We start from the raw sequence: 17,111 nt of genomic DNA, 5'->3' as shown, positions 1-17,111 counted from the left end.
CTCCTCTGGCTACGATTACTGTCGTCTCTTGGGATGGGGGGAAGCGTACCATGAATAATCGCTCGTTGTTGTTGGATATTCCAGTGGATTATCTTGCTCAGATACTTAGTATCTGTGACAAGCCTTTGCCGTTGGTAAGTTGATCCGAAGGTAGTGGGAGTGTTTGCAGAATTGAGAGATATGAGATTCGAGTTGTCTGATGGTGGCTACCTTATTCATCTTATACATTATTCATCTCTTCATTATTGCCAATGACTATTTCTTCAACATATTTAGTGGAATGATATGATCATGGGGAGTGGGTGTGTTTGATCCACCGTGTTGCTATTTGAAACTTCTTTGTGAACCAATACATGAAGACTTTGTTACGAGCTAAGGGGGGTTATCTTATGATAGCGATTTTAATTAATGAGGGAATGGAGGTCAATTGTTCAAATGGGAGAGTATTGGTGATAGAATGGATATGCTTCCAATTAGCTGACTAGTCAAACAAGTATTCAATTGAAGTCAACGAGTTAGGTTTAGATTACGAAAAATGCCTCCAGGGACACAGAAACTCTCAGAACGGGCCATTCTTTTAAAGAAATAAGCTCAAATAATGATGCTTCCCTAATTAGTTGCTATAGTTTAGAAAGCTCTTTCTTTTAAGATAGTTCAGTTATTCTGGAGATAGATAGAATTAGTTAAATACATATATGAGAGGGCGGACAGACCCTCGTGAACGGACAATTACTGTCCATTCAAAACCTTTTCTTTTGCCTTTATTAGAGGACTCATTCCATTGAACGATTCTTCTTTACAAACTCGGTTGGGTATAGATTGGGGCACCTTGAAATGCAAAAAGGGCCGAAAATGCACAACTCATGTTTCTTTGGGAGAAGGAGGGGCCACTTGAATACTACAATTTGATACACCATTTATACTGGAATCATTCCCAATACCTAAAACCAATTAATAACTTACAAATGCTTTGATTTAACACAACTTACACCCCATTTTCACCGTTTCTAGCCCATTTCTGGCCATTCTTGCTATTTCCAATTGGCATTCTTACAACTACAATACTCCTCAAATTCCTCAATTTAAAGCCATTTTCCCACCTTTCTTCAAGCCAATACAGCGAAATCCCACCAAAAATACTCCCCTTCCGCTCCTTCTCCCATCTAGCCCATCGAAACACCCTCATAACCCCCCTTCTACACCACATTCCCACCTCATAACCCTGTTCATTTTCGATTGCAAAAAACTCTCCAGCCTATTTTTGCGGTCGTGCCCCAACCACCATCTCCCAACTTTTCACTTTTCCACTTTGGCCACTGAAATGAGTTAGCCGATGGGGGTTCTTCTGAAGAAGGGACAATTCGTTAGACATATTGTTAGTGGATTGAAGAGATTCGAGCGTCAGATAGGTGTAAGAGACCGATTGAGAAAGTCCGACACATCCCGAAAAACTGCAGAAGACTTAGTTTGTATTTTAACGCTACATAGTATCTGTTTAGTGTTTAGTTCTATACGGCTCCATACAATCAATAAAACAGCACTCATACTTGAAATAGAAAAGCGCCCAGCATTAGCCTGCGTTTCTCCCGTACTTAGATAGAGTCCACAGTACCAATCCCCCCTAGAACTGATCACACAACCATGTCTTCTTACGACGACGACGAAGCCCTCTTCGAGGATATTTAGTTAGTATACTTTTTTCCATTTTGTCAGCGCTACCAGTCCGGCCATATCTGTGACTTGCCATAGTTAAGCGACGACGGAGTATTCCATTGAACACCAGTGTTTATCTCCACCAATATTGGACACCACGGCATCTAGAACACGTCTATGTTATCTAGGCGCTGTATAGAGCTCCCCCACAAAGTCCAAATGGGTGTAGAAGCACTGTGTTGTCATTTCCGTCCCGTTTCAGTGGCAAGTCCTACGGTCACAACACTACGGCCTAGCGCTACCAGTTTTCGATTTTTCACATGCTAACATACCAATTATAGTGACGATGATGCTAATGACGTGAAGACGTCCGGCGAAGATACCAGCAAAACAACTGCTGAAGCTTCTAAGGATTCTGCAGCCTCAGAACAGAAGCCAGAAGCTAGTTCTGCCTCGGAAACTACTACTTCCAAGCCAGAATCTACCGAATCTGCTCCTCAATTGCAGCAAGATCAACAGGCCTCTTCAGGAGATTCGCAACCACCAGTTCAGTCAGGTGACCAGAGCCAATTGGGTCAGGTACCAAGTCAGTCTACTGAACAGAACCAACAGCAGCAACAGCAGCAGCCAACAGGCCAGTTTCAACAGTTCCCACCATTCCCAATGCCGGGACAGGGCCTTGAATCTGGTGGACAATTCCCACCACCTCCGCCCCCTCCACAGCAGTCTCAACAACTGCACCAACCATCGAACATGGGACGTGAAAACGGCAAAATGTTTATTGGAGGTCTTAATTGGGACACCACAGAAGAGGGGTTGGTCCAGTACTTCTCCAAATTTGGAGAGGTGGTTGACTACACCATCATGAAGGATAACAACACGGGAAAATCCCGTGGTTTCGGTTTCTTGACGTTCAGAGATCCTAAGTCGGTCGACGAAGTTATTAAAACTGACCATATCTTGGATGGAAAGCTTATTGATCCAAAAAGGGCTATTGCCAGAGAAGAACAAGACAAGGTTGGTAAGATTTTCGTTGGTGGTATTGACCCAATGGTCAACGAAAGAGACTTCCACGAATTCTTCTCACAATTTGGAAGTATTATTGATGCTCAATTGATGATTGACAAAGACACTGGTCGTTCAAGAGGTTTTGGATTCATTACTTACGACTCTCCAGAAGCTGTGGACAGAGTGACCGTCAATAAGTTCCTCACCTTGAAGGGTAAGGCCATGGAAGTTAAAAGAGCCGAGCCAAGAGGCCAACATCAACAGAACCAATTGCAACAACAACAGCAGCAACAGCAACAACTGTACTACAACAACAACTATGGTGGAGGTCAATACGGTAACCAACAGTATCCTCAAGGTATGGGTGGTTACGGTCAGCAAATGACTCCAGAAATGATGGAATACTGGCAGAGAATGCAGCAGTGGTTCATGTTCCAGCAACAACAACAAGCTGCTCAAGCCGGTGGACAAGTTGGAGGAGACCAAGGACAAAAACAGGATAGTTCTGACCAACCAGACCAACCTTTGAATCCTCAACAACAAGCCAATGAGCCAGAGCCCGAATCCGATCCAAACTCAAGCGATAACCGTAACAATAATGAGAACCAAGGAGGAGACAATGGTGGTTACCAAGGCGGTTATGATAACAGAGACCAGAGAAGACTCAACTTACCAAAGGGCCCAAGAAGAGCTCCTCCTTCAGGTCCTTCAGGAAATAGAGGTAGAGGAGGTTACCACAAGAGAAGCAGAGGCTACCATCCATACAATAGAGGAGGTAGATACAACAGAGGTTAGACATGTTGGGAGAGAGACCCCGGGGGATAGACGAGAGTCGCTCATACGATACGATAGCCCAAAAGTTATTTATGATACAGTACTATTAATTACTATTACTAATACTAAACTAAAACAAGCTACATTTAAAATATATAAAGCCATTTGGAACCAGATCAAGGTTTCAGGGGAAGTTCGGTATAATTACAAAGACAGTATCTTACATGAGCAATGGAAACCTTGCGGGATTCAATCTTAGCTGTGCTGCATTATATTATCATGTCTGTACATCTGGAAGGTATAACCAATTCAGTGAATCATACATATTTCGGCTCAAACTGTACGCCTTTCCATTGCTTTATATGTATATCACAATGCACCTTCCGCAAAAACCTAAACTCCATGGCCTGAAAACTCTCATCTTCCGACAACTATAAACCCGGATCGGTATACATCTCCGTGTGTTTCGCCCGTAAGTAGTTACGAGTAAGTGCTGAATTTGCATTACTGCAGCCACATTACGAATTTTTATGTTATTACTACTGCTTCTTTGACTATTCTTATCCTAGCTATATCTACCATTATTTTTATATTATCGATAATTTTTCAACCATTCGTTGACCAATGTAGAAGTGTATCAGAGATGGATGGACTCTCGCCGTACCAGATGGCACCACTCGACACACCAACACCCTTAAAATATTAAATACGTAGTCATTCGTTACGATCAGACATATTTTCGGTGAATATGGATCGTCTGCCGATCAACTCTTTGTTGAAACAACCCTCCTGGATACCATGCCTCGAAGGGGAGAAAATACAAGGAGAAACTAATATTTGGCCAAAGAAGGATTATCTCCGATATAGAGAGCGTGGGCTTTAATTTTAATATATAAATAATTAATAATTAGATTAATTTTAATTTTAATTTTAATTTTTATTTTCTATTATGATTATTATTATTTTTATTATTATATTAGCAGATTACAGCTATTTTATTAGGAGGTATTTTAAACAAATTTTTAATTCCTTCCTAGGATTGCATTTGCGTTGTAGTTATACCACAGAATGCAAGATGAAAATGTTGTCGAGAATTTATCTCGATTATATTATCAGTTTTGGGAGGACAGGTTGCATTTATTAGCCCATTTTTCTCAGGTCAGCCCAGTTACAATTAAATTAATGTGGTATTATATATGTGTGCAATGTAATGTAATGTACAAGGTTACAATGGGCGTGATGGAACCGAAGTTTATTGCCGGCTGCTGTGAGAACCTGGGCCTGGGTACTTATATCGAAAGGTATTTTTAGCATTCTTGTTCCGTTGGAAACTGGACCGAGCCCTGGTATTATTGGAACGGTGGATTTCACCGAGCCCTGGTAGTATTGGAATCTTGGATTCGACATGGTAAGGCTCTATTCACATTGTTCGTAATAATTTTTTGTGTTCCTATTTATTCTTTTCAACAGCAGTGTTCGTAATGAGAATTATAATGCCCGAGTGATTGCGTCATAGATGGGATCCGAAAATTAACATGAAATCACAAAGTTGTTCGTAAATCACCATGCCAAATCTTCTTGGTTCGTAGATCGAAGGAGGGGAATGCAAAAACTCAAGGTCTTCTCAAAGACTTGCCGATCGTGACAGAAGATGAACCCTGAGTCAGACTTTTTGTTCTACGGTGTGGATCGTAATGGAAATACATTCTGACAGATCAAAAGATCGAAAGATCGTGAGTTCCATTCACTTTGGAGAAGATCTTCTTTCAAGATTGTCTTCTTTGATTATGTATTAATCCCTATTGTACAAGCTCTATTTAACTCTATGGTGGATTGTCATGCTAGTTTTCTACTTTCTTCTCTTCGATGGACGGGCGTTTTTAGCCTTTCTCTGTTCCTTCAAGTTTCTGGCCTTTCTGATTTCCTCAGTGGACTTGATTTCCAGTCTTTGGCCTGGCTTGTGGTATCCCTTGACATTTCTGCCAGACTCTATGGCCTTTTCAACCTTCTTCTTCTGCTTGTGGTAGTCATCTCTGAACTTATCTGGCAACTTTGGAGCTGCTGTCTTCTTATGCTTGAATCTTCTATCGTCGGTCTTTTCGGACTCAACTGATCCTACCTTAGCTGGTTGCACATTACGTTGCTTCTTCCAGTCATCGAAACGACCAGATCTGTAGGTAGCTGGAATCTTGTTACCACTCTCTCCGATGATATACTTCTTGTCAGTGGATTGAGAGTTCACATACTTACCCTTCTTTCTGTCCCATTGCATGACTTGCTTGCTATTGAACTTGTCGTCAGTATCTAAGTCAAAAGTGGCAGAGGCTGCGTCATTTGCAAACGAGGAAGAAATGGCCAATTGCTGATCTTGAATAACAGATGCTGGAGCATAATGACTAAGGAAGAATTGTGGATCACGGAAATTCTTTCTCTTTTGGTTCTTGGCTGCTGCTATGATATCGTCAGCATCTTCAAAGGCATCCTTCAACTCATCCTCTCCCAATTCAGCATCACCTCCGGCTCCACTGGCACTATATCCGATTTCTCCATCAGCCTTCAAGATTTCATCTTCAATACCATGAGTTAAACCAGCCAATTTCTCCTTCTGAAGCAACTCACGTCTCTCTTTAGCACGACGCTGAATAGGAGCTATTTGTCTTCTTCTCTTGTTCATAAATTCAACAAGACTGTTTTCGTCACGATCATTACCTTTCTTATTAAACTCAAATACAGTCTCCTTGAGATTACGGTTGGCCAATTTAGCCAAAAACTTCTCTTTCTCCAACTCCAAGTTGGCACCAAAGAGTAGATGCTGTTCATCCCACGAACCAGTATCCATGATCTCTTTGGCACGTTTCACCGATTCAGTAGATGCAGCTTTTCTTGTACGATAGTAGAGCTTTTCACCCTTTGCAGAAACATCCTTAATGACTGTAAGCTCATAGTGGTTACGCAATAAGTTCTCATAGAGCTCTATGGCAGTTTCCAACTCCAATCTAGGACATGCTCCTAATACCATACGGTCAGTATATGAAACTTTTGGCTCTACGTAGTTGTCTCCCTGTCTCTCTTTCAATATGGCACACTTCTGCTCATGCATGGAAGTCAACAAGACCTTCTTTCCCAAGAACAATTCCAAGTCAAGGAGATAAGGTAATTCCTTTTCGTTGACGATGGAGTATGCCCAACCCTTATTACCTGCTCTGGCAGTTCTACCGACTCTGTGGATGAAAATTTTAGATGAAGATGGAAGTGTGAAGTTAACAACATTAGCCAAAACGGGGATATCGATACCTCTGGCAGCAACATCAGTGACAACAAGAACATTGGTTAAACCAATTCTAAATTGATACAACTGATTCTTTCTTGCATGTTGATCTAATGTACCATAGATATATGATACGAGATATCCAGCATCTCTGAGTAAAGTAGAGATATATTCCACATGATGCTTGGTAGGTACGAAGACAATAGTGGAATGTGGGGATGGCAACACGTTTGCTGGAGGCAATCTCTCCTTCTTAAACTTGTACTTTCTCTTACCTCCAGCAGCCTCTTCTTGTTCCTCTTCCTCAGCTTCATCGTTAGTTCTCTTATCTATGGCCTGCAATTTCTTGATTTGTTCTGGAGTTCCTAATGGCAATTTGATCACCTCTTGAAGAATATATAACAAGTTGGCTTCACGTTCTGTCTTCTTGGTAGTGAAGAAGGCCATCTGCAATTGGTCTGAGATTTTAGCTTCTGCGTCCAATCTGACCAACACTGGATTAGAAAGTCCTGCCTTAGCAAAGTCCACCAATGAACGGGGTAAAGTTGCACTGAATAAAAGTGACTGTCTGTTTGGTGGAAGAGCTGCCAATAACTCATTCAATTGCTCAGCAAAACCTTGTTCGAAAAGATGATCCGCTTCATCGAAAACAATGTACTCAACTGTCTTCAAGTCCAATTGCATTTCAACTTGCAAGTGCAAAAATCTACCTGGTGTAGCAATGACTATATCTGGGTTTGTCATCATATTAGTGAATTGTTCCTCCAAAGAGTCACCACCAGTCAAAATGATTGAACGCAAATCTGTTCCTTTACTGAATTCCTTTACTTGTTTGTATGTTTGAAGTGCTAACTCACGCAGTGGTGAAAGGATAATAGCTCTAACACCGACCCTAGCACTGTGACTCTTCAACTTTTCAATCACAGGAAGAGTAAATGCAGCAGTTTTACCAGAACCTGTTCTGGCCATTCCGACGACGTCACGGTTGGACATAATAAGTGGAATGGTTTTACGTTGAATAGGAGTAGGTTGTCTGTATCCCTTCTTAGCAATATTGCTCAAGAGAAACTTGGAGAATCCAAACGATGGGAATGAACCTGCCTTGGCCTTCTTTGCTTGAGGGTTGTTCACTGCGAAGTATGATGACATATCTTTTGCTTCAGCATCTTCGTCCTCGGCGTCTGAAAGCTCCAAACTAGGGAAAGCAGATTCTGGCTTCTTCTCTACCTTTTGCTTCTTCTTTTTAGGCTCTGGTGCTGGCTTTTTTTCATCTTCTTCATCATCACTGGAGATGACATCTCTTATTTCTTGATCTTCATCGCTGTCGAAGTCAGAACCGCTGTCGGAGTCGCTTTCTTCTGCGTTGATAGCAAGGGATCCTGCGATATCGTATTCTTCCTCGTTATCTGACATATCTTCTACGCTATTTCTATACTTACCAGGCCGTGTACTACAGAGACTTGTTCAAATATCCAACACCATTCAATCCGATTTTTCACAATCAGAAATATATTTTTGGAAGTCATCGCTAAAACCAAAAAATTGTGAGATGCGCGCGTTCTGCATGTGGAGCACCGTGAGGGAACAGGGGAAAAAAGATTTTTAAAAGTAGGGAGAGTACAGTAAAGAGTTATGTAGTGTACTATATACAGTGTAATATATATAGTGCAATATATACGGTGTAATATAAGCAGTATAATATACAATGTAATAAGTGCAGTGTAATATATACAGTGTAATATATACAGTGTAATATATACAGTGTAATATATACAGTGTAATATATATAGTGCAATAAAGTACTGTGTAATATATATGTAATATATAATGGAGTCTAGTAAATACAGTGTAATCCATACACTATACAGTGGTTTCAATTTTGATTCAAACTTGCAGCTCGAATGGTTCATACTAACCACAAGAAATGCTTCAAACCCGCATGTTCTCAATACTGATTTGCTTGAAGAGGTGGACTTTAGTGGGTTTAATATGAATCAATTTGGCCCTAATTTGAGTAATAAATGGAAACACTGTATAATATGAAAACACTGTATAATAAGTACAGTATAGTTCAATACATTCAGTGTAATCCATACAGTGTAATCCATACAGTGTAATCCATACAGTGCAATACAAATCAAACAGTACCCCAAATTATAATCCAAGAGCATGTCACCCGAATTACTTTAAATAATCAAAACAAGGTTCCACAGAATGCTACCCTTAAGGTTAGGATCCGCCGCAAGTCGCGAATATTACGTTAACGATGATCAAACGCTAATAACCAAACTCACATAATAGACATTTATCGCCTAAATGAAACAACACTTCCGCTCGGTAAAAACCAGGGCAAGGAGCTTGGCATCAGAAGATAGCAATTTGCGCAGATCATAGTAAACTATGTCCAAATTCTTAGTAATTATATTTTCTGGTGCCTTTTTCATATGGCCATCAGATGGTCAGTGGCCCTTTTAGGTAAAAGATCAACGTTCATGTCCACGCATGGAAGCCTATGAAAAGTGACTCCCTAAAGCCATGGCGACAATTCCATTTGCAATATAATTGGCCATAGTCCGAGCCACTTGGGCAAGTTTATGAGCGTCTGCGTGGGAGTACAGAACCATACCGGGGAATACTTTGGTATCCCCGACAGTGCTTTGCTGCATTTACCCATTTCGTTATAATACAATGCCTACGGCAATGTACCATATCACCAGGTAAAACTTACTTGGGTGAACTGAACTATTCCGCATAAGGTATTTCTTGGAAGAGAGCATATTACCGACACTACTGACTAAACTCAGACACAGAAGCTGCAATAGTACGGTATTTCGCCGAGCTATATTGCAACTCCGTTGGTTTAATGCTAGATGGGATAATCGCAATGATCAACAGATGTGTCGCACCAAGAAGCCGATGCGACAGAACTTACAAAAATATGTCAAGCGGATAAAGATTACAAGCGACACGCAGTGACACGCAGTGACACAGTCAGAAGCATGACTTGTCTGACTGTTCTTGACCAAGATTACGTCTCGAGAGGTTAATTGAGCGCTGTAAATGGCCAATTGTACGATATCGGTACAATACCGTGTAGTAAGTGAAAATGTGGGCAATATAGTACGTCTCGGTAAAATTGCGGGGTCTCGGTTAGAGTAGTGAGTATTTCCGTAACCAGCCAACATCAACGCCACAACGAAATTTCAAGTTAAACGAAATATCGTTTGGGTGTAATCACACAGAATGAGGATGGAATGGGGTGATTATCCTAAGTAGTTGCAAAAAAAGACAGAAATTAGACCAAAAGTCGAGGTGACCAGAGGAGAAAGAAGGTAATGGGAGACATGAGGCTTAAGCGAAGGTCTTGGTGATCACCATCGACAATCAGACAGCAACATGACACTATCACTTGAATATTGGCCTGGTCCTTTTGTCGTAATTGTTATCAAGGATTCGGTCTCTCGGTTCAACCTTTCATGATAAAATTGAGGAGTAATGCCCCGCGGTATATTCACAGGATTGAAATAGCATTTAAGGTTTTACATCAGATTTACCCGTGTGGGACCCAAGAGAGCAGATATCGGCTAGAAATGATTGCTTTCTATTATAAATTTATCCAAGCACCAGACCGCCCCAGAAACTGAAACCAACCAGATACGGCATAACAAAGGAACAGAAGTCGATCGCGACAATTCCTTCTTATTGCATGAAATGCACTGCTTAGAATTGACGGAGAGAATGTATGTAATTGGGTATCATAAGTGCATATCACATAGATAAGGACAGGGTACGAGATATGATGCAGGAAGGACCTTTCTAGGAGAAAACTTGGTGGTAGAGGTTCCTGGTGATGGAACATTATGACGTATGGCAAATGAAATTACAGAACGGCTCGCGATCGACGTTTCAGGGCTCAACCGGTTTTTGTGATACAGCGTTTCGTGAGAGCAGGTGGTAGGAACAATCGTCGTCCTGCCTACTCAGATTCAACTTGAACATGATCTGGGGCAGGAGTGTTCTTGTACAGCCAAAATTTCAAGTTGGCACTTTTGGAACATAGCGAATTACTTCTTTGGGAACAATCTGAAGACACTTTTAAACGATAGAAGAAATTTCACTAGCATCAGAATCTTGCATGTCCAGACACAATATGCAATAGTAGTCAAAAAAATGTCAGACGGGTCGAGTAGACATGCCAAAAACGTGTTGAATGGACACTTCTATTATAGAGATGTCTAAAGGGCAAAATTTTCAAAGCCTACATGGTGACAAAGACCTGGGAAACGACAAAGGAGAGATAGCCTTAAGAGCATCGCTGAAAGAATGCAGAGGTCTTTATTGGTTAGATACACTAAGCGCAGGTTACGCAATAGGCGATAGGGAAACGTAGTTGTTTTAATTACGCCGATAAATGGCCCTTACAAGCGACTGTCGAGAGAATGTTGTACATTTTATGTCGCAATTGGCTCTGATGGAAATGTGCCATTATCGCAGGCTAGTAGCTTAATCCCATGAGGGGTATTATTCCAAATAATAGTGGACGGTAGATGATATATCAGCATTGAAGCGGCTTATCTTTCAGGAAAGATCTGGCAGTTGCTTCTAAACGAAGACTATTTACGTCAGGGTGGAGAATGGAGATGGTTTTGTCAAAAAAAAGACAATCCAGCCTAGGGCGGAAATATGAAATTGACCCTCCAAAAGGTTGGAGAGGCGGAACTTTTATCCTAATGTGATTCCCATGTTATTCTGACAAAGACCACACCACATGGAAATGTACGGCAAGGTTAGTGGAAGTATAAACCCTAATTATAACTCGCTCCCGCTAGGTGAATATCGAACAATCTATTCCATAGGTTGTTGGGTACGACTATGTGCATAAGCCATTTCCAACTTGCGTCCATTGTTTGAAATCGTGCGTGTGTATGTAACGCTGGCTGACAATATTAAATATGTAAGTAACCAAAGGTAAGCAGGTGAACGAGAGATTCCTTGCAATCAACGACACTAAGAATGGCCCAGAAGGGCTAGCTGTACAACAATAATATTTTATTCCCTAGCTCCCACTATCTGTTTAGTAGGATTCATATTTCGACAAGGTGCATGAAGAAGCAGGCGGAGAGAGGAAAAAGTACGCTTTAAAAAGTTTAATCTTAATTGGGGGTGTTGTGGGCCAAATGGACAGGGATCAAGTACAGGTGGATCTACATAGGGATATGGTGTGACGAAGGGACTACAGGGAAAGAGACAGAAAGGATCTGGAACGCCAAACAGGACAGGTAGGGTAGTTGCACTGTGTCCTGGAATGGCGATGAGTGTTGTTTTAAAACGAAGGAAAACGGAACACAGAAGTTTACGGGACGTACAACGTAACCTTGGAAACCGATTGGCGACAACTGATTAAGTGGTAACGAGAGAAGAAGAATTCACTAAGAAGCTTATTGAAAGGCGTGAGGTCTAAAATGAAGAGGTGCTTACAATTGGCATACTCGTAAGTTCAGGGATTTAGTTGCTGTCGGTTCGCACACATAGATGTATGTATATATGATTGTAAGGGTTAATTATTTGGGGGAGGCGATCTTCTGGAAAGAGATCTGGTAGGCTTTGCTATAATTACTCAATTGAGACATTTTTTGTTCAACTTGTATGCTACATTTGGGTGTGGGTGAATTCAATGTTTTCTGTATTGTCATAAGTATGTTGCTGGTTTCATTTATAATCAAGATCCATGCATCCCGAGCTATCTCACCACTGTGTTTGAAATGTGCGTAAAAATTGACGGCTCCCCCTACCTCAGATTACATTTTTTACTTACTGTCCACCATCAACCATGCCACGCCATGTCTAATTTGTCTTTAGTCTTGTTCTTAACACCCAGAGTCCATTATCATAAGATTTTTAGTGTCTTCGATTCGGTAGATTATTTTACTTGTGGTCAAAAAATTGTAATGACCACTGTAAATAATAAATTATTCTCAGATTGTGTAGAAATCTGCATGCGTATAGGAAAAATAAAAGGTGAGAAAATAAAATAATACAGGTAGCATAAATCAGAAATTAGAAACTGGAACTTTGAATTGTAAATTATGTTACAACTGAAAGATTCGACAGGATCTGCGACTCAGGGATCCTTGATCAGGATAAGCTCCATGATAGGAAATAGTGGATACCACAGAGAATGGCGGTCCCGATGGTCACTGTTGGATCTGTTATCGGTAAACCTGACCAATGAGAATCCCCACTTGGTACCATATCAGTGGAGGTATGTATCCGCAAATCAAACCTGTAAACCACGCCGCTCCACTTTTACAAGTTAAGATGCTGTGTTTCAGCGCTAACTGGAAAAATATAGTTAGCCTAACAGAACTAGAGAGATCTTTCGTTGTAATATGCAAAAACAAGACATTCCGTATTTCACCCAGATACAGGTTACGATATCTATCACTACTAGCTGGAGTGGAGGCCTTGTGTTTCACGGGATACAATCATATAAAGGATGAAATGACCGGACTACGTCTACGTCGTCGTACGTATATGTATGTAGGTGTAGATAATATACAGCGGCTATCCAGCACAAGCCCAGCGTGAAAGTTTGACACTTGGCGAAGGAACGAGTGTTAACCACAAATTAGGCTATATATTATATACTGTGTTGTTTGAGACGTACCCGTGCACTATCGAGGAAATTAAGACTCGCCAATTCCAGGCAAGTTTTGCCGTTGTTGGGGAAGGTTACGTAAAAATCCAAAGCCGATCGATTTGAGTTCGATTGTTTTAGCAGGTGGTAGATCGTGTAGCGAACCGATCTAGGGACTCTACAGGTGCCATCAAAAAATGGGACCCGGCTGCGCAGAGAGCAACTCGGAGTTGGGAGGGGACAGAATTTCAGGCTGAAGGGAGACCGAGGAGCCACTGTTCGAATAGCAACGATATCAAGCGACAAGAAACCATAGCCTAGCCAGACCTCAAGAGTTTCGGCAACTACCACGCGGAACACTGGAAACTTGCTTACTCACCCAGTGGACACAAAAGAAATCCGGTTTCTAGAGTCCACCTTGGGAGTACATTGTACAGTGAGCCAGGGAAGTACTTAACCTCCATATTACTTTACCAACAATTAGAAGGTCCAAAGGAAACCAGCAGCAAACTGCAACCTTGCGATTGTGACGATATTTTCGTGCAGATGGTTGTCGATCAATATTATTTGGAAAGCGTATCTCTTCCAGGGAGCAGCGATACAAAGAGATGGTAAGGATCTGAGACGTGCACACAGAGCACTCCGAACCGCAGTAAACACAACAACTTGCTGGCGTTTGGCGGCTTGTCACCGGGCAGGCATAATTACAGCATATAACCCACAAATGATAATAATCACAAATCGCTTAATATCACAATATCATAACACATAACGAACAAGAGGGGGCAATAACTATACCACGAAATCAATGGTGCCAGCAATAGCAATAGACTCACAAATAATAAAATAAAATTACTGGATTGAAAAAAAAATACTAACATTTAGAAGTAAAAAATATCCTCAATAATAAAATCCAAAAAATAAAATAAAATAATTGTTCTCCTACAAGTCTACTTGTACATTTTAAGCTTTTGTCTGAATTTAACTCGTCCAAAAAAAAATTCCATCTTTTACCTCGACTATTTTTTTTTTGTTTCTATCGAAGACTATATTCCCATATACACACAGGAAATGATTGTCATTAGCCATAGCTAGTTCTTTCCCTGATAGCGGATATTTATATATAGTGATATCCATGGTAATGCAAGGAACCAGGATTGTTATAAAACAGTTCGTTTTTCGCTTTTCCATGTTTAGTGGATGTATAGACCCACATAGTTTGCCATTTTTTATCGTCCCACCAAACGGATCATAGTTTTTTCACCCACCCGTAGAGGCCCACCAGTACACCTGCCACGACCAGCGATAGCACAATCGAGGGATAATAGACGTCGTAGCACACCAGTGGAGTTTCAAGTAATTTCGGGCATTTTCCAGCAAACTGGATCCCATAGTCCGTAGTAATTGCGTAGAATTCACCTATACCGAGCACAGGGCATTCAACAAGTGGAAGTTTCCTATTGAATTAATACCAAAAAACCACTAATAACTCGAACCAAGAGTGGCCAAAGATCACTCCCATAGAACAAATCTACATCACCATTCAAAAAAAACCAGGTACTTCTGTACACATACAAATAGCCCAATAGAAATAAGATAACCATGCCTCAACTACCTTCAGTGTCGGAGTTGATGATCACAACGGCTCAAAAACCTCTTCCAACGGCGGGAAATTCTTCAGGCTCAACCATGAGTACCACTCCACCACAGGCAACACTGGCATTACTGTCATCTCATAGTCGTACATCGCCTCGTTCACCTTTGGTACCCAGAATCCCATCTTTCACCGGTTCTGCCTCGGCGAGTTATGCCTTACCACCTCCAGGACCACTCAGACGTCTTACGGACCCCAACATCTCGAGCACCGGAAGCATAATACCCAATGGCAGCACCGCCAGCAGTACCACCAGTCCCATCACAGCAACAACCAACAATAGTCTTAGCAATAGTGCTAACAGTAGTAACAATATTCACAACGGTAGTAATAACGGCCCTGGGGACTATTTTAACCATTACCAGTTGAACCAAAGAACGTCAGTTTCGTCTTCCGTGGACCAGTCGTTGTCTCGGCAGTCATCTGCCAACCAGTTCCATACTATCAACAGCTCGACTTCGTTGTCTCCAACGATGTCACGGCAATCTTTGGGACACCAACAGCCGTACGGCTACTCTGGTTACGATCAACAACAACAACAGCAAGCTCAACAACAAGCTCAACAAGCTCAGCAGGCTCAGCAACAACCTCCTCCTCCACCTCCTCCTCAGCAATCTCAGCAGGCTCAACAACTGTACCAATATCCTCCTCCTCCATTAGGACCCCCACCACAAGCTCCATTATCCTCGGTTTCGTATGCCCAGCACCCATACTATTATCCTGCTACCATGTATCCACCACCTCCACCTCCACCTAATGGCATTGCTCCTCCAGGAATGGGTCCTGAGTATCCCTACATGTACGCTCCTAATGGTTCTGGTTATTACCAAGTCCACCATCAAGGACCACCCCAAGGACCACCTCACGGACCTCCACATCAACGTAACTACGAGGAGAATAACGCGCTCATGAACAAGAGAAGAATAATCAAGAGAAGAACCAGAACCGGTTGTTTCACTTGTCGTAAAAGAAGAATAAAGTGTGATGAGAGAAAGCCTACTTGTTACAACTGTGAGAGATCCAAGAAGGTGTGTCTTGGTTACGAGAACTTGAACAACCTCAGTAGCAAGAAGAAGAGAGATACTCTGTTGGATTTGGACAACAACCCTCAAGCCCAACAGCAATTACAGCAGTTGCAACAAGTAAATCAACAGCAGAATTTGAATGGAGCCCAACCAGCTCCACCCCAGTTGCATCAGCATTTGCAACATAGACCAAGTAATGGAGGGTTCCCCACGTTGCCAGCACCTCAAGGGTACATTCCAAGTGCTACAGCCACGGCTGGCATAGCTACAGGCGGGGTTTCCAACGGCAGCAGCCATTTGAATGGTAAAGTGTCTGTTCATGACTTGATCAAGTAAGTGGAAGAGCGCGGAACTATAGTCACAGCTCTTGGCTAGCCAGGACTAGCCAAAAGCTTGCGCTTTGACCCAGTTCTTGGTAGCTGGGTTGGCTATTTATGAATGTTACGAATTGATAATATGTGTATGCATTTTTGTATATATAGTGCTATATTTAGTTCTGTTATATTAGTATTATAATAAATCTAATGTATTATTACATCAGTGGATGAAAACAGCTACTGTGGGACCCTTGGCAGCTGTTATATGACTCGGCTGGCAACTACAATAGGAATTATAATCAAGTATTTATCGTACGTTTTAGAGCTCCCGATAGACAAATTCTCTTTTTGCAATCTTGCTATTGACAAGCAACAGGCCCAGCTTCCACCATTTCTTGGTTCTTTCCATGCACCATTACGAGTACTAGTCCAGAATAATGCCCAAAACAATACCGTTACCCAGACATATACCATTTTCAGGACGTACGGCTTGTCTATTTCACCATTTTGCAGTCTAATTTCAACGCAAGAAAATCTCTGTCGGACTAGACTGCAGCCCAGAAAGACGCTTTTGTCATCTCCCCACCACGTACCTAGTCTATCTTTTGACCTCGACGTCATTCCCACCATGCTCGCCCCCAAATCTAACCACTTTGATTCTTGTTTTTTTAAGGTTCCAGTTCCTATTTGGCATTTCCAAGCTATTCTTTATATCTTTTGCGATCTGCACGACACAGAATTACGGAGAGTACTCCTGAAAAATTATCAGACATTG

At 41.6% G+C, this 17,111-nt stretch overlaps 3 protein-coding genes across 3 annotated transcripts; 2 read left to right on the top strand and 1 right to left on the bottom strand. All coding sequences in view use genetic code 12, as the record gives it.

The window, feature by feature from the left end:
* The first annotated feature begins 1,424 nt into the window (after positions 1-1,424).
* Positions 1,425-3,558, top strand: RJT20DRAFT_49085 (uncharacterized protein). Its single transcript, XM_064920369.1, has 2 exons — positions 1,425-1,685; positions 1,995-3,558. The coding sequence occupies exons 1-2, from the start codon at positions 1,642-1,644 to the stop codon at positions 3,454-3,456; spliced, it is 1,506 nt and encodes a 501-aa protein (XP_064773766.1). The 5' UTR covers positions 1,425-1,641; the 3' UTR covers positions 3,457-3,558.
* Positions 3,559-5,015: 1,457 nt separating this feature from the next.
* RJT20DRAFT_49062 (putative ATP-dependent RNA helicase) lies at positions 5,016-8,203 on the bottom strand. Its single transcript, XM_064920368.1, has one exon. The coding sequence runs from the start codon at positions 8,114-8,116 to the stop codon at positions 5,285-5,287; it is 2,832 nt and encodes a 943-aa protein (XP_064773765.1). The 5' UTR covers positions 8,117-8,203; the 3' UTR covers positions 5,016-5,284.
* Positions 8,204-14,447: 6,244 nt separating this feature from the next.
* WOR2 (Zn(II)2Cys6 transcription factor WOR2) lies at positions 14,448-16,553 on the top strand. The gene has a single exon (XM_064917397.1). The coding sequence runs from the start codon at positions 14,943-14,945 to the stop codon at positions 16,353-16,355; it is 1,413 nt and encodes a 470-aa protein (XP_064773764.1). The 5' UTR covers positions 14,448-14,942; the 3' UTR covers positions 16,356-16,553.
* Positions 16,554-17,111: the final 558 nt, after the last annotated feature.

Source organism: Scheffersomyces xylosifermentans (genome assembly GCF_036884685.1).
Source record: "Scheffersomyces xylosifermentans strain CBS 12540 chromosome Unknown RJT20scaffold_5, whole genome shotgun sequence".
Lineage (NCBI taxonomy): Eukaryota > Fungi > Ascomycota > Pichiomycetes > Serinales > Debaryomycetaceae > Scheffersomyces > Scheffersomyces xylosifermentans.
Note: the sequence above shows the minus strand (reverse complement) of the source record. Positions and strands in the feature narration are given on the sequence as shown.